Source organism: Apodemus sylvaticus, chromosome 2 (assembly GCF_947179515.1).
Source record: "Apodemus sylvaticus chromosome 2, mApoSyl1.1, whole genome shotgun sequence".
Classification (NCBI taxonomy): Eukaryota; Metazoa; Chordata; class Mammalia; order Rodentia; family Muridae; genus Apodemus; species Apodemus sylvaticus.
The window spans coordinates 161,192,991-161,213,258 of record NC_067473.1 but is presented as its reverse complement, the minus strand read 5'-3'; the positions used below and the strand labels follow the sequence as shown (position 1 = coordinate 161,213,258).

The 20,268-nt window shown below is 48.5% G+C and overlaps 2 protein-coding genes across 2 annotated transcripts in view; both read right to left on the bottom strand.

Moving 5' to 3' along the window:
* Vwf (von Willebrand factor) overlaps positions 1-11,401 on the bottom strand; it is a 137,571-nt gene extending 126,170 nt beyond the window's left edge. Inside the window, 3 exon segments of the mRNA XM_052174915.1 lie at positions 8,997-9,161; positions 9,878-9,932; positions 11,124-11,401. Of these exon segments, the coding sequence (XP_052030875.1) occupies positions 8,997-9,161; positions 9,878-9,932; positions 11,124-11,132 (229 nt within the window). The 5' untranslated portion in view covers positions 11,133-11,401.
* Positions 11,402-19,860: 8,459 nt separating this feature from the next.
* On the bottom strand, positions 19,861-20,268 carry LOC127677663 (actin-related protein 2/3 complex subunit 5-like). The gene has a single exon (XM_052172695.1). The coding sequence runs from the start codon at positions 20,266-20,268 to the stop codon at positions 19,861-19,863; it is 408 nt and encodes a 135-aa protein (XP_052028655.1).

The following is a 20,268-nucleotide window of genomic DNA, read 5'->3' as shown; positions in this document are numbered from 1 at the left end:
ACCAAAGGAAAAGTGGGCCAGTTGTTTCAAAATTACCTTACTTGTGATGTGGCAGGAAAGGAGACAAACTGACTTTGTGTTATAAAAGCTATGGGATGTGGATCCCTCGGGGGAGGGGAGGGGCACCCTGAGAGTCACCTGCCCTTCATAGCGAACCTTTATTTTTAAATTCTTCTCTCATATATTTATTTTTAAATTCTTCTCTCATATATTAGATCAGACTACAGTTTCCCCTCACTCCTTTTCCCCTAATGTCTCCCCAAAATCTCCCCTCCCAAGACCTAGTCCCTGTCCACCTCTCCTCAGAAAAGAGCAGGCCTCCAGGGACATCAACCAGCATGGCATATCAAGCTACAGTAAGACCAGAGGTGGAAGAGGCAACCCAACAGGAGGAAATAGGTCCTCAAAGCAAGCAAAAGAGTCAGGGACAGCCCCTTTCTCACCCTTAGGACCCCCACAGGAATGCCACACTACTCGGCCATAGCATATATGCAGAGAACCTAGGTCAGAGCCCTGCAGCCTCCCTGGTCTGCAAGCCCCCATGAGTCCCTGGTCAGCTGATTCTGTGAGCTGTGTTCTCATGGTGTCCCTGGTCCCTTTGTTTCCTCCAATCTGTCCTCTCCTCATACACAGGACTCCCCGAGATCAGCCAAACACCTCAGAATATTTGACAGACTCGCTCAGGGCTCCAGGAAAGACTAGAGTTAAGAAGTCTAGGGGTCAGGTAGCCAAGTAGTGTCAAGGTGGGCCGGATGTAAGTGGGAGCAGGTGGGCCAGGGTCCTCACCTACTGCTAGAACTTAGGGTGCTGAAGTGGATAGCTTATGCAATCAGACCCCATTTCCTACTCAGAGACAAGTGGAAATTAACAATGTAGTGCGGGACTGGGTTCAGCACTGTGACCTTCAGTGAAGGCAGAACTGTGTAGACGCTGCAGAGCTCCTGATCCCACAAGGCGAGGAGGCTTCAGAGCCGTTGGCCACATCGGCAGCCCGAGGGGCCATGGGAGTGTTTAAAAGGGCACACTGTGAGAGCGCGGAGGATCTCTGAGACCATCTGAGCAAGTGGCTCTTAAGTCTCACAGTCAAACACCCTTTCCTTCATGCGCCAGTACACACACACACACACACACACACACACACAGAGTTTCCATTTTCACCCTTACCATATGCCACTCAGCCACTCACTCTGAATTTTTCAGGCATTTGCTGTTCTTTGCAAATGATAGTTACAGCCCATGGCATATAACTCAGTCTGAACAACGCTGACCTAAACTGTCTCCGTCCTTCCTTCCAAGAGCCAGCATCTGTGTAGCAAAGGCCAGGCTGGAACTCAAGGTCACCTTATTCCCTCAAGTACTTAGATTATATGCAAACACCACCAGGCCAGGTAGATTGCTATCATATTACAGTTGTAGAAACTGAGGCTTAAAAATATAATCTCATTTCGCCATCTGGCCACCATTGTCACTGGAGACTGGACTCTTTGCTGTGGGACCCACTACAAATGGCAGAATAAGTGACTGACAGTGACCGGGCCCCACCCACTAGATGTCTGTAGCACATACTGCAGATATGATCCTCCAAAAGGTACCCAGACACTGCCAGCTGTCCTGTGGTGGGGAAACCACTGGGACTAAGAACTGTTGGTTTAACTGGTCACCTGGAGCAAGGCATGCCGGTTTATTGATTCCCCAAGCTCAAGTGTCCTCTTGCAACACAAAGCCACCTACTAGGATCTCTCAGTCAGTGAGTTCAGCAAACCCCTGACACTGAGAGGAACTCCAAAACCCCTCCATTCCACCTGCCTTCTTCTTTCCTTCCTGAAAATACTGTGCAGCCATTAGAAAAGCGTACCATTCAAAGTGTCCACGGACACGCCCCCAAAAGGGAACCCACACACACCTCAAACCTCCAAGGTAGTATTTCCTAGCACTGATGGGCAAGGAAGGGCTGGGTGTCCACCCAAGAAGAAAGACAAACCAGTCAGGTTCTTCCAAGGCTCCCAGCTGGCCTCAAACTTACTGTAGGAGACGCTCAGAAAGCAGTGAGCCACCACCCTCACCCCGTTGGTGGGAGCAGGAGGCACCCAACCCCTTTCAGGGTGAGTCCCAGGGCTCACTCTCAGACACTGTGGAAATGACGGAGTAGGCCTTCCGTTTCTTATGGCTCTCCTTGGCTAATTTGGGAGCTGGATCTTGTGGCCGTGACTTGGGAAGCGAAGGGCCTACAAAGCAGGAGGAATCAGGACTCCCAGGTCTCTGTGCTGCGGCCCCTGTGCTGACTGAGGAAGGCATGAAACCTTCACTAGGCCCCCAGTCACACGAGGGCTCCCCTCAGCATAAGGTAGGCCTTCAAGCACAGACAGAAACACTTTACCCAGGATATGAGCAAGGCCCACAAACACCCAGACAGGAATGTAAAAGGTTTAGAATCAAGGAAACAGGATGTCTCCAGAGAACAATTGAGCACAAGGTAATCCTAGGCCTAAAGAAAATGAAACCCAGGGTCTGTAGCCTAGAGCCCTTTCCCCTGACCCAGGACTCTAGTGCCCTCCCCAACACTACACCAGCCTGCCTCCCACACAGCACTAATATCAACAGGAAAAGTAACCATCGGGTCTTTCTAATGTCACAGTAGGATTGGCGTGGAAATGTGATATATCTACATACAGTAAAGCACGTTTACTCTAGAGCTGATTCTGACCAATGGCTTCCGGAAAACGGACCCTTGGCAAGAGCAAGTGGTCATGAGAAAAGATTCACAAACCACTGGAGAGTCGACAGGGATAGCTGGAAATGCATGATCCCTCCTTGGATCTCAAAGTATCCCCTGGGTACTGAATCTAGGAAGAGTGACCCATGAGGTTGGGTCTCAGCTACAGCCCTGTGTGGTGGCAGGAGGGAGTTACCATGAAAGAGAACCTGACGTTGACAGGAGCACACGGAGGCCTAGCAGTGCATTACTCTTTGACAAGCGAATAACGGGACATCCTGGAGTGACTGGATGCTTCTGAGACTTAGTTTGCCCAACGGATCATGGTTTTTAAAGAGCTGATTTCACCTGAGCCTCGCATGCCTGAATCATAAAGACCAGGAGGCTGGAGAAACTGTCATTTCTCTGGGGACTCTGACAGGGAAGGGACGCAAGTCTTTCTATACTTCTCTTCAGAGTGGCACAGCCTCCAAGTCCTTGGAAATATAAGCCAATTGGTGAGCCCAAGTTGATGAGCCCAGTGCTAACCAGAGCCTAGAGGTCAAAGGGGCTGTGATGGTTAACCTCACAGGCCACTAGGGATTGGTGTTATAATCTCATCTCAATGTGATGAGCTCTAGAGACACCTAGAAAAGGAGCCTGTGTAGAGAAGAATCTAGGTTCTGTTAGCCTGTGAGCACGTCTAAGAAGACTTGTCTTGCTTAGGTTAACTGAAATGGGAAAACCCACCCCGTCTAAGAAGACTTGTCTTGCTTAGGTTAACTGAAATGGGAAAACCCACCCCAACAGTGATTGGCATCCTTTGCTGGGCTGGGTCCTGAGCAAAAAGGAGAAACGGTCTTCTTCATGAGTGTTCGTTATTCTCAGTTTCTTAACTGTAGAAGCTACGTGACCAGCCATCTCAAGCTCCCATCTCAAGTCATCTCAAGGGTGACTTCCCTTGTAACCAGTTGCGAGCCAAAATAAACCCTCCCGTCAGTCCCAGCAACAGAAACATAGACAAGGGCCTTCCTGGTGAGGTCATAGGACATTCCAGAGACACCAACACAGCCTGAGTATTCTTGACTATGAGGGCTCCTTCAATGGAGGGGGGATCGTTTCAATTCCCCTTATGTAGGGAGAAAGGGGACCTTTTTAAATATGCTGACTGGATCCCCAGAGCCCAAAATATGAACTCTGTGCCTGATCCCAAGATTCATTGTATATTGCTTACTAACCTGTCTCTAGGCAGAATCCACAAGAGAACAAAGCTAAAGCTATGGCAGACAGATCCCCTACCATTGGGACATCAGTGTCTCCCTCCCTAAATCTGAAGTCATAGGGTAGAGAGGTGATGCTGTTTACCTTGTCAAAATCTTGTGTCAAGGCTGGAGAGACGGTTCGGCAGGAAGGAGCATGAGCTGCTTTTCCAGGTATCTGAATTTAGTTCCTAACACTCACATCAGAGATTCATAAGGACCTGAAACTGCAAGAGATCTACAAGCACCAGCATATGCATAGCATGTAGTCACACACACACACACACACACAAATAGAAAATCATTTTTAAAAAACAGTTCAAAGCCAGGCAGTGGTGGTGCACGCCTGTAATCCCAGCACTCTGGGAGGCAGAGGCAGGCGAATTTCTGAGTTTGAGGCCATCCTGGTCTACAGAGTGAGTTCTGGGATAGCCAGGGCTACACAGAGAAACCCTGTCTCAAAAAAAAAAAAAAAAAACCAAATCCAACAAACAAATAAACACACAAAGTCCAAAAACTTGACATTCCTACTCCAATCTGGCTCAACAAAGCCCACAGTCACCAGGTAGGGTATCTGTACCTCTCCATCATAATGGTTAGGTAGGAAGAACTCCATTTAGAATACATACTGTGGTTACCTGAGTGGCAGGCCTGAGTCCCTGACTCTGTAGCTGGGGCAGAAGGAGATTCTGCCCTTCTAAACCACACCCTAGATATTGCCTCAGTGGAACTCCACAGCCCAGTGTCCAGGATGATATCCACAGCTTGTCATATCTTGAAAGTGTCTCTAGCCCATTACAGCTCCTGCCTTGTTACTGTGACCCAGGCCACCAATCCTTGTTTCTCATATACCTGCCTGTGGTGGTTTGAACAGGAATGGCCCCCACAGGCTCATAGGTTTGAATGCTTGCTTGGTCATCATGGAAAGGTGCTACTTGGCAGGGATTAGGAGGTGTGGCCTTGTTCTAGTAAGTATGGCCTTGTTGGAGAAAATGTGGCCTTGTTGGAGAAAATGTGTCACTGGGTTTTAAATGCTCCAGTCATGCCCCCCCCCTCTCTCTCTCTCCCTGCTCTCTGCAAATCCAGATGTAAAACTCTCAGCTACTGCTCCAACACCATATCTGCCTGTATGCCACCATGGACTAAACCTCTGAGACGGTAAGCAGGCCCCATTTCAATGCTTTCCTTTATAAGAGTTACTGTGCTCATGGTGTCTCTTCACAGCAACACAGCATTGACAAAGACAGTGTCCCTCAGCACCATCATGCCAGTACTCTAGTTCTTTCTGACCCTTCTCTACTAAGCAAGACTCCACCCTGCTGCCTCCCAGCCTACTGAATGGAGCAGACAACCTGGGCAGATTGGATGAGAATGTCCCTCATAAGTTCACATTTTTGAATATTTGGTCCCTAGTGAGTGGAACTATTTAGGAAGTATGAGGAGGTGTGGCCTTGTTGGAGGAGGTGTCTCACTGGGGGTGGGCTTTGAGGTGTCCAATGTCATACCATTCCTAATTAGCTCTTGCTCCCTCTTTCTACCTCCTACTTGCAGATCAGAATGTGAGCCCTCTACTACTGCTCCAGAGCTATGCCAGCCTGCCTGCCCACCTGCTTCCATGTTTCTGGCCGTGGCCGTCATGGACTCACCCTCTGGAACTGTAAGTCACAACTGTTTCTTCTGTTGTTTGCTTTTGTCGTGGTGTCTCTTCACAACAATAGAAAAGTAACCAAGACACACCCCATCAGATTCAAGACTCTGTACCTCAGCCTCAGCCTCTCACACACACCTACAACCCTCTGCTGGAAAGATTTATGTCAACTTGGCACAAGCTAATGTCATCTGAGAGAAAGGAACATCACCTAAGAAAATGCCTCCAGACGAGCAGGTCATAGGCGGGCCTGTAAGGCGTTTTCTTAATTAAATTGATGGGGTTGGGGGCTAGCCCACTGTGGGTAGTGCCGCCCTTGGCTGGTGGCCCTGGGTTCTATAAGAAAGCATGCTTAGTAAGAGGGTCAAGCCAGGAAGCAGCATCGCTCCTCCATGGGCTCTGTATCAGCTCCTGCCTCTAGGTTCCTGCCTTGCTTGAGTTCCTGTACTGGCTTCCTCTGATGGTGAACAGTGATGTAGAATGAACAGCATATGCTGAAAAAGCCCTTTCTGCCCCAAGTCACTTTGATCACAGTGTGTCATCACAGTGATAGTAACCCTAACTAAGAAAAACCCTATGCTTCTCAGCATTCGGTCCCCAATGCACACCAGGAACAGCAGTTGGGAAATTACTGGGCATGAGATTCTTGGTCCTATTCCTGAGCTCCTGGAGCCAGAACTCTGGGGTTAGAACCAAGCGATGGCTGTAGAGCTCCCCTGGGTGAGCCTGACACCTGCTGAAGTCGGGAACCATTGCTCAAGCTTGACCACCACTCCAGCCTTAGTCACCTAGACCCCCCGCTCCCCATGATGAGCCCTCCCTCCCTCCTGCCTCTTCCCCTGGCACATGCTACCCCAGTGCATGCAAAACCTCCCTGTGTTCTCCACCTACCCCAAGCCCCTCACCCAAGACTCCTCAAATGCCACTCGCGTGAATAGTTTCCTTTCATATAGTGGCTCTCAGCCTTCCCAGTGCCGTGACCCTTCACTACAGTTCCTCGAGTTGTGGTGACCTCCATTGCTACTTCATAACTGTAATTTTGCTACTGTTATGAATCTTAACGTAAATATCTGTGCTTTCTGGTGGTCTTAGGCGACCCCTTGAAAGGATAGCGCCCCACAGCATAACTCTAGGTTTCACGGATCCTTCTCCAGTCCTTGTGAGAGATCCCACTGAACACCAGAAAACAAAGAAGAACAAGACACTTTCCCTGCCCTTGTGGGGACGCTGGAGAACAAGGAAGATGGTGAATGCCAACATGACTGGATGGAGAGATAGCCTAAGAAAGGCAGCGTTTCTACTGCTGCAATAAAAGACCATGACCAAAAAGCAAGTTGAGGAGAAAAGTGTCTATTTGACTTATATTTCCATACCACTGTTCATCATCAAAGGAAGTCAGGACAGGAACTCAAACAAGGCAAAAACCTGGAGGCAGGAGGCCTTTGATGCTAAGGTGCTGCTTACTGGCTTGTTCCTCATGGCTTGCTCAGCCTGCTTTCTCATAGAGCCCAGGACCACCAGCACAGGGATAGCACCACCACAATGGGCTGTGCCTTCACTAGCACATCACTAAAATCGCTAGCACCATCAATCACGCATTAAGAAGATGTCCTATAGGCTTGCCTCCAGCCTGATCTTCCAGAGGCATCCTCTCCATTGAGGCTCCCTCCTCTCTGATGACTCTAGCTTGTGTCAAGTTGACTTAAAACTAGCCAGGTCAAAGAGCATCTCAGAAGCAGGAGGAAGCCAGGATAGCCGGTCATACCTATAATCCCAATACTCAAAAGGCTAAGAAAGGAGACCCTCCACTTTAAGACCAGCGTGGGCCACACTGAATAAGGGGGTGGGAGGATCTCACAGTCATGGCCACAGTCAGCTTACAAACAGCTTAACACATACATAGACCCATGGCATGACTGAAGGAGAGGCTATCATGAGAGCCCTCCAACCTATGTGTCAAGCAAGGCCCTGCATGCTGCCAACCTTGTGCCAGGCTTCATTCCAGCCCTATCTAGACTAAGTCCTGACCTTGGGATCTATCCTGGGATTTACCCATTTAGCCCAATATCAATGGAAATCCCATCAATAAGATGCCTCAAAGGGGGAAGGCACCTGAAGTACAAGCCTAGTGGCCTGAGTTTGACCCGCAGAGCCCAGGTCTGTGAGCCCAGTATTCCTAAGGTGATACGGGAAGTGGAGAGAGGAGACTGGCCCAGAAGCTCACGGGCCAGATGGCTTGGAATGCCCAGCACAGTCAAAACAGTAAGAGAGGCCATGCCTCAACAAGGTAGATGTGAGACTCGCTCCTGACAGTTGGCACACTCAAATGTGTACATATGCACACATGCATTTGCGTGCACACATACACTAATAATAACAATTATTATTAATTGGTAACGTTTAGAAAAACTCAATATATGCTTAAATTCTTCATCCCCAACCTTCCTGTCTGTCACTCTGACTTGTCTTCACCAAGAATCCTATCAAGCGGGTTTTAAGCAGAGTCCTCCTCACCCTGACACTCCTTTTGGCAGTGTTCTATTAAGGGCCTCATCCCCACCGCTGGCTCTAAACATGTACATTTCCTGTTGGAATTTGGGAGTCAGAACCTCTCTCTTACTGTCTCCTGCCACAAAACTCCCACCACAGCCCCTCTTGAATTCAAGGCCTTCCTTCCCACTTTTAACAAGTTTCTCAAAATGTTTCCTTAACAATATAGATCTGTCTGTTGGGTCACCCCACTTCCCCAAGGCAGAGGGCTCCACCTTGCTGGGTCTAGAGCACCCCTCCCTCGTGCTCACGGAGGGTTAGTTCTTAGAGTGGACCAACCAACCCTAGTTCTCCAACACTGCCTACAGCTTAGAGCACACCCTCTCTTCCTAGTACTGAGGGAGAGTGCCTTTCAATTTGAATGGACTGAAACTGAGACCCAGTTCCTCCTAGGGAGGATGAGACAGCCTTCTTTGGATACAGTTCCTCATTTGTAAACAAGGATGATTGTACCTGCATCCCACAGCTGTGGGAAGGTTGCACCGACAACACAGGTGGACTATCAGCTCCTGTCTGGTAACTTAGGAAAGACCCAGCCTCTTAATTCTGAATCCCACAAGTCCCAAAGCTCTTCTACATCATCTTCTTTCTCTAAAATATTGAACTCCTAGAACGTTGCCTGGACCCACACAATGGACACAATCACTGGAGTAACACAGATGTCTTCACACCAGACTAAGAGAAGGTGTCACAGGGAGACCATTGCCCTAAGGGAAGGTATCATGGGGAGACCACTGCCCTCCACATTCTCTGAAGTGACCTCTAATCTCAGGTCCTGAGGGTTGGAACTGTCCACCATCTCAGCTGTCCCTGTTCTGGGATCCTGCCACGGGTACCCAGGACTCACCGAGAATGGAGAAGGAACGTTTCTGGCAGTCCCCAGCCAGGAGATAACTGCAGTCTCCTGCGAAGCTGTACATGGTCTCATCGAAAGTGTTGATGAGATCGTCCCCGAAGAGGCTGCATCGGGCCGTCGACGGCCTGTCACGAGGCTTTTCTGTGCAGAGGGTCCCTGAAGGAAGAGGCCCCAGGTGAGCATGATCAGACCGCCAGACTAAAGCTCTCTGGCCCCATAGACACCAGGCTGCGAGGGCCCCATAGAAACCAGGCTGCGATGGACAGAAAGTAGAAGCAAGGAAGTGCTTTCTATTTTAAATGAGGTCCCTTGCTCTGAGCATGACCCCAGACTCATGGCAGTAATGGAGAAACAATCTTCCTGGACATAAACTCATCTTAGTGACACTTACTGCCTTATGCAATGATGCATCTCCAAACCTGGAATCTCAGTGAGGGAGGTTACGGTGGGACAAACAGTGTGGTGAGAACGGGGTGGCCTAGAACCCAGAGAGCCACCCTCAGGTTTTGGCTCTGTGTGACTCTTGTGCAGCAGTTCTCACCTATACTGAGAGGTTCAGCCACACGACAACAAATGCTGTCTCCAAGGCTGGGATGCTGTCTGTCTGTCCCGCCCTGTGCTCCCATCACATGGTACAATTCTGTGCCACCAAGCCCCTTCAGAGATTCAGTTCGGAGGGGATGTAAATCAGAAATAAGGTTCTGCATAACTGTCACAGGAGGTGACCAGTGACTCCCGAAGTCACAAGTCTAACACAGGTGGAGCACACAGGTGGAGCACAGGTGAGCTCCAGACACATGTACTGAGTCCTGGAAGGAGGTGCTCCCAGTGGGCTTGGGAGAAGGTAAGGAAAGAAAGTATCAGGTACCTACCTGGCCAGGTGAGGGCCAGAACAAGCAGGCAGATCTCATGCCTGAAGGAGTTCATCTGGGGGGAAAATAAAAGGAAATAAATTGGTTCTCACTGTCCAGAGAAATGTCCGCGAGGACATGCTATCATCAATGCATCAATTGAGGAAATAACAACAACAACAATAATAATAACAATAACATGGATTCTCACTGGCCCCCATGCCTCCTTCAAACATGGAGAACTAGTCTCCAAAATGCTTCCATGACAGGGCCAGGCCTAAGAGTGACAATCCCGGTGAGCCACACTGCTAGGACCTTCTTCAGACTGTGGTACCAGGACCAGCTGGGGTGGGAAAATTCTGGCTCTCTTCCCCTGCCCTCCATATTAGCCTAGCATCCTATGTCCCCAGAGCCCTGCAGCATCTGGAACAAACGTGCCACTCCACCATCACACATAGCAATCAACTAGGAGGAGAAGGGGCTGGCTTTTGTTGTGCCATCGGAACCCAGACTCAGAGGCCACCACTGAGAACTTGTTAGTCACCTGCCCTGGACTGTGAGCACCTTCAGAACAGGGACTGTCTCTCTCTCTCTCACCAACATCGCTAAGACCTGCAAGGATAGTCAGCAACTAGGACATGCTCTATAAATGTTTGCTGAATGACCTTAACAAGAGGACAGGGCGCTAACAGCCCCGAACCTGAGGACATTTCTTTACAATGTGCCTCACCCCACTGCCCACTCAATCCTGGCTGTTAGAGCACAGCCCCCCAACCCTCAGAGTCCCCGCTGCCACCCCTCTCTACTGGAGAAGTTTACAGGAAACGCAGAAGGTGCCACCCAAGGCAGAGTGGGTACAACTCTTCTTACATAATGCCCACTCAGACCAACGAAGAGGGATGAACCCAGCATCTTAGGAATGTGAACCGGACATGGCCAAGACTGGGTCACAAAGCAGGTGTCCCTCTCCCCTGCCCTCCCAGCATGCAGGCACATCAGGGGCCCCAAGCATGTACTCAAGAAGGAAGGGGAAGGACCCGTCAACCTCATCTGAATACAGTTCTGCCGTGTTGGAAAGCCTCTTCAGAAAGAAAAGCAGGACCCAGCAGCGACAGCAGAAGGGACATTAGGATCCAGCTAGCTTTGCATCTCCCCTTCAAACAAACCCCTTCTTTTGTAGGATCCCCAGCCAGATCCTCAGGGACAGGGATCAGCCCTGTATGCCCCTCCCACGACTAAGCGAACTCTCCATCCAAGCCCATCATACCTTCCCCATACAAATGGAGGCTAGATCTCCAAGATCTCTTGGGAAAGCCAGCCGCTGCTCAGTGATGCCACCACTCACTCCTAAGCCATGATCCCGAGCAACTGCTGGGTGGATCTGCTCAGGCTCTGGGCCGTCTTGCTGTCAAGTCGTCCAGGGGCTTCGAAGTCCTCAGAGCCCGGGAGAGAAGGCTCAAGCTATGACCAAGCCCATTCCTCTGCACCGCAATAGCTTCAAGTTGCCACAACAGAGCCCTGGCCTTCTCTTAATTACCAGTGGGAAACAATGGCAGGAAGCAGTAGTCGGAGCCCTCCCAGACTGATAAGGCTTGAAGAGTCAGGAGGGAGAGATCCCGGAATCTGCTCCCCAAACACCACCACAGCTCTGTTGGGTCCCTGAGACTCCCTGAGTGCCCCTACAGGCAGCCAGGTCCAGGGACAGTAGGTTTCCCATGACACCCTGGTCCAGGCAAGAAGAGAGAACCAGGTTATACCGACATGGCTTCTGGTTCCAAGTCCCAGGGGTTTTAAAAAACACTCCAACCTAAGGGACTTAGCAGCAGGGTGAGAGGAAGAAGTACGTTAACACTTCCTGCCCCGCCACCCACAGGTATACACCGTGGGTCCAGGCCAGACCTCACAAAATCAGCCTGTTTGGATCCTAGCCAGTGTTTTATGGACAGGTTAAAGACAAAAGCCCTGGGACAGGCGTGGCGGCACATGCCTTTAATATGAGCAGAGGCAGAGGCGGGAAGGTCTCTACGAGGTTTAAGCCAGCCTGGTCTTTGTAGCAAGCTCTAGAACAGCAAGGGCTATAGGAGAGACAGCCCGTCTCAAAACAAACGGCACCAAAAATGAAAGCCCTGGTCCAAGCCTTTGGGAAACCGCGGGTTGGAAATGATGGCTCCATTCTAATGGTCGCCCCCTCCAAAGACTCACACGCACACACCTGCTCTCTGCTAGGCCTAGAACCCAAGACCTGTACATGATAGACAGTCTTCCACTGAGCCACATCCCGGGGTCCCCACCACACTTCCAGAACCCCGATTCTTCACACGCAGGCACACCAGTGTAAATCCACACACATATCTCTCCACCCCTGCCTCCCAATGTCTATTCCCAAAAGCCCAGTTCTCAGTCACACACTAATCACTGACACACTAATTCCTGTTCAAAGAGACAACAGGTACAATGCAGGAGAGGGGACTGAGACCTTCTCAGTGGGATTCCTGGCCCTCACCTGGGCAGACATGGCAGAGTGTCTAGGAGAGGCCTACTTCGCTGCTTCTCACTACAGCACCTGCGCTAAGGCTCTGAAGAACCACTGTGCCCCATTGTGGCTATGTCCCCTTCACACACACCTCACACTCCCAGTCCCTTTTCCACTGTCTTAGGGTTTCTGTTGTTACAATGAAACATCATGACCAAAAAAGTAAGTTGGGGAGGAAAAGTGTTCATCTGGCTTATCCTTCCATATCACAGTTTATCACCAAAGGAAGTCAATCCAGGAATGCAAGCAAGGCGGAAATGTGGAGGCAGGAGCTGATGCAGAAGCCATGGGAGGGTTCTGCTCACAGGCTTAGGCACATTGCTTTCTTTTTTCTTTTTTTTTTTTTTTTTTTTTTTTTTTTTTTTTTTTTTGAGACGGGGTTTTTCTGTACAGCCCTGGCTGTCCTGGAACTCACTCTGTAGACCAGGCTGGCCTCGAACTCAGAAATCTGCCTGCCTCTGCCTCCCAGAGTGCTGGGATTACAGGCGTGCGCCACCACCGCCCAGCTATCACATTGCTTTCTTATAGAACCCAGGACCACCAGCCCAACACCACTCCCAATAAGCTGGGCTCTTCACCACCAACCACTAATTAAGAACATGTCCTGCAGGCTTGTGCGCAGACTCATATTTTGGAAGCATTTTCCTAATTGAGGTTCCCTCCTCTCAGATGACTTTAGCTTGTGTCAAGTTTAAAAAACAAAAAACAAACAAACAAACAAAAAACTAGCCAGCACAACCAACCAGTGTCGCCAGGAAAGAAAAAGAATGAAAGAGGCAAGATCTGCCCTTAGCATTTCTGTTACCAGAATCCTTAGGGGCAGAGGCTCGACTCTAGAAGCCTAGAAGCCTAGTAAGGTAGCCTTGGCCACCCACCATCAATGGACCAATTTAAAAGGCATAGGGTGATGAAATACGAAGGAAGATTTATTCATGGGGCCACATCCAAAACAAAACAAGGAGACCCAGTGACCCCCCACCTAAATCCATCCTTGAGTACTGACATGAAATTAGGCTAAAACAGAGGACAGGAAATGTGGTGTGTGTGTGTGTGTATGTGTGTGTGTGTGTGTGTGTGTGTGTGTGTGTGTGTGTGTGTGTAGGCAGTACTGGTCAAGGTGTAGTCCCTCCCCTTATTCCTTTACTTTGTCTTGGCTCCACTCCCCTGCACAGTGGTCTTACACAAATTGTTAGAACTGTGTAAAATCTATTTCAGAATTCCTCCTCCAGCTTCCCACTTAACCTTCCCTAGCATGAGATTTCTGGGCAAACTCCAGTGTGTTAGGAGTTGTCTCGATCGCCTGACAGCAAAATGAAGGTGCACAGGTATCTCATTATGATGTCCTCCCTCCTGGGGGCTGGAGAGATGGCTCAGTGGTAAAGAGCACTGGCTGACCTCTGGGAATCTGGGATCTGGGGACCTGGCTGCCCTCCCGGCATCCACATGGTGGCTCGTAATTGTCTGTTAACTCCAGTTCTAGGGGATCTGACACCTTCTTCTGGCCTTTCAAAATTCTGGAAAAACACAGCACATTTTAAAATACACAGCTGGCCCTGAGAGTCAAATGAGTGGGACACGGTGGTGCATGCCTTTAATCCCATCCCTTTGTAGGCTGAGGTAGGAGCACTGTGAGTTCAAGACCAACCTTTACTACAGAGTGAGACTCGGTCACATCAAAAACAAAAACAGGGCTAGAGGGATGGCTCAGTGGTTAAGAGCACTGATTGCTCTTCCAGAGGTCCTGAGTTCAAATCCCAGCAACCACATGGTGGCTCACAACCATCCATAATGAGATCTGACGCCCTCTTCAGGTGTGTCTGATGACAGCTACAAGTGTACTCATATACATAAAATAAAATAATTCTTTAAAATGCAAAAAAAAAATCAAATAAAAGTCTGGATGTTGAAAAAGAAATTCAAGAAAATTACTCCAAAGAATAAGAAAATGGATAAGAAGTGTCGGGAGAGAGCATGAAATAAAGGAAGCCAAAGAGAGGCGTGAGCGCCAGCCCCGGAGTCTACAGACCTCGTGGCCTCTGTGTTCGCAGCTACAGACCCGAACATTTTAGCACAGATAAACAAGTGTGGGTGCGCAGGAAGCTGCAGCTGAGACGTGCAAATGTGATACGGGGAAAGGAAAGCCACCGGTAAAGGATGCTTGTTAAGACATGCACTGAGAGGGAGGGACCGAGGAAGGGAGGGAAACAGGAAGGGAGAAGCAGAGTAGTATGGGAAAAGACTCAGTCACGTGGTATTTCTGCACCTACTGCTCTCAGCTGCTAGCCGGGACTGTTCCCTCTGCCACTCAACAGCCTGCGCATGGACACAGAGATCGGTCCTACACAAGTTAGGTCAGAGAGTTGTGGAAGGGCACGTAGTAACTGGTTCCCATAAGTCATCATTCAGAGTTAGGGACATTTTCTCTTGCCGGAAAAAGATGAGCTCACCCTCACCCGCCTTGCTGAATGGACTACTATAGAAGGCTCTTCAGGAAGAAGGAAGTTAAACCCAGAGAGAAAATGCTAGAAATAAAAGTCAAGAGAGAATTTGGTAGTCGTGGGGTGAATGTAAACAGGCAGTGACTTCATAAGACAATAACAATGGTAGGGAGAAATTAAAGAGTTAAAATAATAAATAAACAGGGCGCTGAGGCAGGAGGATGGGCTATGCATAAGGTATTGTTTCAAAAGCAAACGTAAGAACATCAATGTAAGAAGAACAAGATGGAGGCAGAGTAGAGTACTAAACAATGACACACAAAGGACAATGACAGCCGTAGAGAGAGCATTTTAAGGTTCTCGTGTTCTTCAGACTTAAGACAAAAGTGCATAGAAAATGTGAAGAACAGAGACTAAAAAGGAAATCAGAATTCAGGGCTTGGGTACAGCTCAGTAGGGTGCTCGCCTCCTGCCCAAAGCTCTGGGTTGGTCCCAGGTCCTGTGAGACCGGTTGTGGTTGGGTCATGGGCAGCAATCCTGCTACTTAATACAGGAGGCTGAGGCAAAATGGGAGCGAGGCCATCCTCTGCTACCCAGTGAGTTCAAAGCCAGCCTGGGCTACATGAGACCCTGTGGCTCAAACAAGCAAATTGCCAGAGGGTAACATTTATGTGACATTTAAAACTCTGTAGAATAAGGGGCTGAAGAGACGATGGGGTTAAGAGCACACATTAACACTTCTCCACATGATCCGGGTTCCATTCTGTCACCCACACGGCAGCTCGCAACAGTCTGTGAGTCCAGCCTCGGGATCTAATGCTGACCTCCAAGGGCACTGCACGAACATACTACAGACATACCTGCATACTTAGAGAAGACATAGCTGCATACTTACAGAACACATACCTGTATACTCACAGAAGACATACTTAAGATGAAAAAAAAATCACTCCTCACAAAGAAAAGACTATGTCATAAAATAAAGTTTAAAATGCCTGTATATTCTTATTTGTAAACATGACTGTCTATGGAAAGTGACCACTAGCTAAATTTAAGATGCTGGTGACCTCTCGGGAAGAAGAGAGAGGACAGAGCCTGAAGAGAGAGCGGCCTGTGGGGCCCTGTCTCTGTTTTTAACCATTTCAACACTGTGGAGTAAACTGGGCGTTGGGATGGGCAGAGCTGGCTCGAATGCATGTTTGTGCGTTACCCTCTCTGGGTTTCTATATGGTTGTGATCTTCATTTAAGTAGACAAGCCCCGATGTCAGGTGACTCAGAAGTGTGGGCTGAGCTCTTTCCATGACACGGTGACACCCGTACTGCACACAGTCCCTGCTACAAGGCGCTTCCTTCCCATTCTGTTCCCAGAAGCAGAAGAAGCTGAGTCACAGCTGGAAAGGCTGCTGGGACCTTCAGAGCACATCCTGCAAGGAGCACGCCGTGAACGCGCCCATTATTTCCTTATTATTCGATAATGAATCTAGAAAACAGTAATATAGTTATTGTTTTAATATTCAGTCTTTGTTTTAAAGGAATATTTTCATTTTTAAAAAGATTTATTTATTCATTCATTATATATAAGTACACTGTCTCTGTCTTTAGACACACTAGAAGGGGGCATCAGATCTCATTTACAGATGGTTGTGAGCCACCATGTGGTTGCTGGGATTTGAACTCAGAACCTCTGGAAGAGCAGTCAGTGCTCTTAACCTCTGTGCCATCTCTCCAGTCCCAAAGGAATATTTTCTAATATTGTCCATCTAGATTTCTGATTCAAATTTCTTGTTTGTATCTTCAGGTCATTTAGTTGCATTTATTCATTCATTCATTTATTCATTTATTTATTATAGGGGTTTTATCCTAGATCCTCATGCGAGGCCAGCTGCTGCCACTGGGCAGTAAGTCCACCCTCTTCTCCCTCTGTCATTCTGAGACAGGGTCTCACTACGTTGCCCAGGATGGACATTCAGTCTTTAGCGCGAACTGACCTTGAATGTGAAGTCCTCCTGCCTCAGTCTCCCTAGTAACTGAGATCGTTTTCAACTGGCATGCTTGTCTTCCTGTAATATGGGAAAGCTCATGGAAGGCCCAACATTTTATTCTCTCCCCCCCCCCTCACATTAATACATGGATCCTTCTCCAATTCGCCATTCACTTTTACTATCTCTCCATGAAGGCTTTATTTGCTTGCTTGTTTGTTCCGTGTCTGGGGACCCATTTGATGTCACGTCTTAGGGGCTGAGCAGCTGGTGCAAGATGCAGGACAGGAAAGAGACATTGGTGAGGCTCCACCTGTCTTTCCCCTGGGTTAGATATCTAATTGCTGCTTTGCTCTGGACTGAGGGTGTTTCCGGGGCTAAAACTGGGACAGTTCTCAGCACCTTGGACGGACAGTTGGCCGCCTTACCAGACCCCTAGCCTGCCCGACCAGCTGCTTACACTGCCCTCAGAAGATAGTTCCGACATTTTGAACATTCATCGCCAAATCCACTGTAGGGAGCCTGCATTTACACCTCCATTTACAAGTTAATCAAATGCCCTCTTTTTACATCAAGCAACTATCCTGGGTACCAAGGAGGTGGAGGCCAGACAGAAGCAGCTGCAGCACAGAGGGACCACTGAGGGGACAGAAGCACGAGACAGGAGCCTCCCTGCTCACGGCTCTCCCTGGCAACGGGCTCTCTTTCCCTCAGCCCCCAACTCCACAACAGTGTCTTAGGAATGTCTTCGACGCTGTGACAAAATACCTGACCAAAGCTACTTTTAGAAATTAAAAGGGCTTCCTTGCAGTCCCCAGGTTGAGGGTACGGCCGTCGTGGGCGTGAAGGCATGGCGGCGGGCTCTGGAGGCAGCTGGGCGGATTGCATCTCAGGGCAAAGCAGAGAGAGACGATGCTGGCACTCAGTTCTCTTTCTCCTTCTAATTCAGCCCAGGACCCCGGCCCGAGGGATGGTACTTACACCTACAATGAGGGTAAGCACCCTCACCCCTATTAATCCAATCTAGAAACCATCACAGAAGTGCCCGGAGGTTATTTCCACAGTAATTGTAGATCTCAGCAAGTAGGCAATCAGGGCGAACCCTTGGGGCCGGAGGGATGGCTCAGCAGTTAAGAACACTTACCCTCTTAGATTTCCCAGATTAACCCATAGTAGGTGGTTCATAACTGTCTGTAACTTCAGTTCCAGGGTATCCAACATCTTCTTCTGGTCTCTTCTGACCTGCACACATGTTGTGCACATAAATTCATGCACGTGACACACACACATAAATAAAAATAAATTATTTTTTAAAAACATTACTTACCATCAAGAACCAGCGTGTATTGTAATCACTCGTCACTAAGACAAACTGTGTGGAATAAATAAATAAAGGGGGGAGGTTCCTTTAGCTCAGGGTTTGAAGGGCTCATCCTTTACTGCAGGAAGGCACAGAGCAATGGTGCCTCCCAACAGCCACAGATCTGTGCGTTGGAGACCAGTCTGCTCCTCACAGTGTGTTCCAGGCCAGCCAGTGCTACACAGTGAGACCCTGAAAGGGAGGGGAGTTCAATGATATTCCAGTCTGTGATATTCCATTATAGCCGCACAAAAGCAAGAGCTGGGTTTTGTCCCTTTACACGTGAGGAATTGTTGACACACAGCTGGGCAATGGCACCATTGTAGAGTCACAGAGCTATGGAAAGCCGGCTGACCTCACCTCCCCCTGACCACAAGCCTCTCTTCCTTTCTGCCCTGTCCTGTCTTTACACCACCTTTGCATGCTCCGGTAGAGAGAACCAGTCACTGTAGTTGGGAAGTCTGCCTAGGGTACTGCTTGATCCGGCATCTACAACTATAAATGATAGGATATTTTTCTGTTTGTTTGTTTGTTTTGTTGTTTTTTTGTTTTTGTTTCAACACTGACATTTTATTTTCTGAAGTTTATCATAATCTTACAAAACAGAACAAGACAAAAAAGCAGGTGTCAAAAACAGCAGTTTATAGAGTTTCTGCACTGGTTCTCACCTCAGTCAGCAACTCTGGAATTGGAAAGACAGCCAGGTTGATTCCCTCCCAGCCACGCACATCCGGGTGGTTGGTTTCAGGACTACATTGGAATAATAACTTTTTACAAGCACAGGTCATTTTTTTTTGATAACCAATTTGGTTTGTTCAACAAAGTAAACACTTTTTTCTTTTACTATGTGGCATTTTTCTTCCTTAAAAAACACTGAGCCGAAACACAGACTGTATTTGGATCAGAACCAAATCTTCTGAGATCCCCATTACCTGAAGAACACTGAAAACATCATCGGCAGGTGAACTGTGCACAGGAAATGGGAAGTTTGTGCCAAAGAGGCGCTTATATTGTGTAAATACATTTTTATAGAGCAAGACTCCTTGCTTTGGACCCTGGGTCACCAAAAGAGATTGAGCGGCCATGATAACTGGATGCTGACAGGAAGCGGCACGCTTACACTCATAGCATCATCCGGAGGCAGGCGGGAAGAAAGCTGGAACCCGGCAGCGGGGCTCACCCACCGCTTGCTCTGGAAACACCTTTTGCTTAAATAAGGGAAGTGTGGTCCAGTTTTGCAATGTTAATAGCTGTCAGTCTCTCATTTTTAAAAATAAAGATCACTTCCTGACCAGCACTGAGTTAGGAAAGTGGCCTCAACTTTAATTACATCTCTCAGTATTGGTTAAAAATAAAAACTCTTAAACCAGTCAACAGAGTTAGAAATTGTACAATCAAACTTGAATATAAATTTCAGAATGGGATATGTATTATTGACATGCTTATGAAAGGATCAAACACCCCCACTGAGACAAAATTTTCTCCACATTATTTCAATTTTCATTAAAGGAAACTGATAATGTAGTTTTCTTCTTTGCAGATTTGAAAAGGGAAGCTAGAAGGCAAAGCAGAGAGAAAGAGATGCCACCCACGGGGCAGCGGGGCCATTTGGCTGTTTTGGTCTTTGTACCAGCAACTCCCACTCCTGCGAACAATGAGCAGTTCCAGCTGGAGTACACGGCTTTTCTTGCAGTCAAAACACGACAATGGACCCCGCTCCTCCACCAGCAAGTGCCTTCTCATGCCACTGTTGCAACATAGCACTGCTCTTGTCAGACAGGCTCTCAAAGCCTTTATAAATACACTTCATTAGGAGGTCCACACCATTCTTGTCCGGAGACTGAACAGTTTTTTCAATATCATTAGCTTTAAAAAGGATAAGCACCTTCAAGATAATGCTGCCTGCCTGGTCCTTCACTGCCTGGCTCTTCCTGTTAATGGGGGTGGGGAAGGGGGGAAAGGGGGGTTTCAGAGCAGCCTGCAGAGCAACTGACCTGTTTCCTTGCCGCAGGCATGAGTCCACCTTGCCCTCGTCGGGCCTGGCCTGACCATCGCCGCCATCTTCCTCATCCATGAACTTGTTCTCATCATATTCGTCCAT

Excerpts from the sequence above, each read along its gene's own strand:
- LOC127677663 (XM_052172695.1), bottom strand. The coding sequence starts at position 20,268 with ATGGACGAATATGATGAGAACAAGTTCATGGATGAGGAAGATGGCGGC.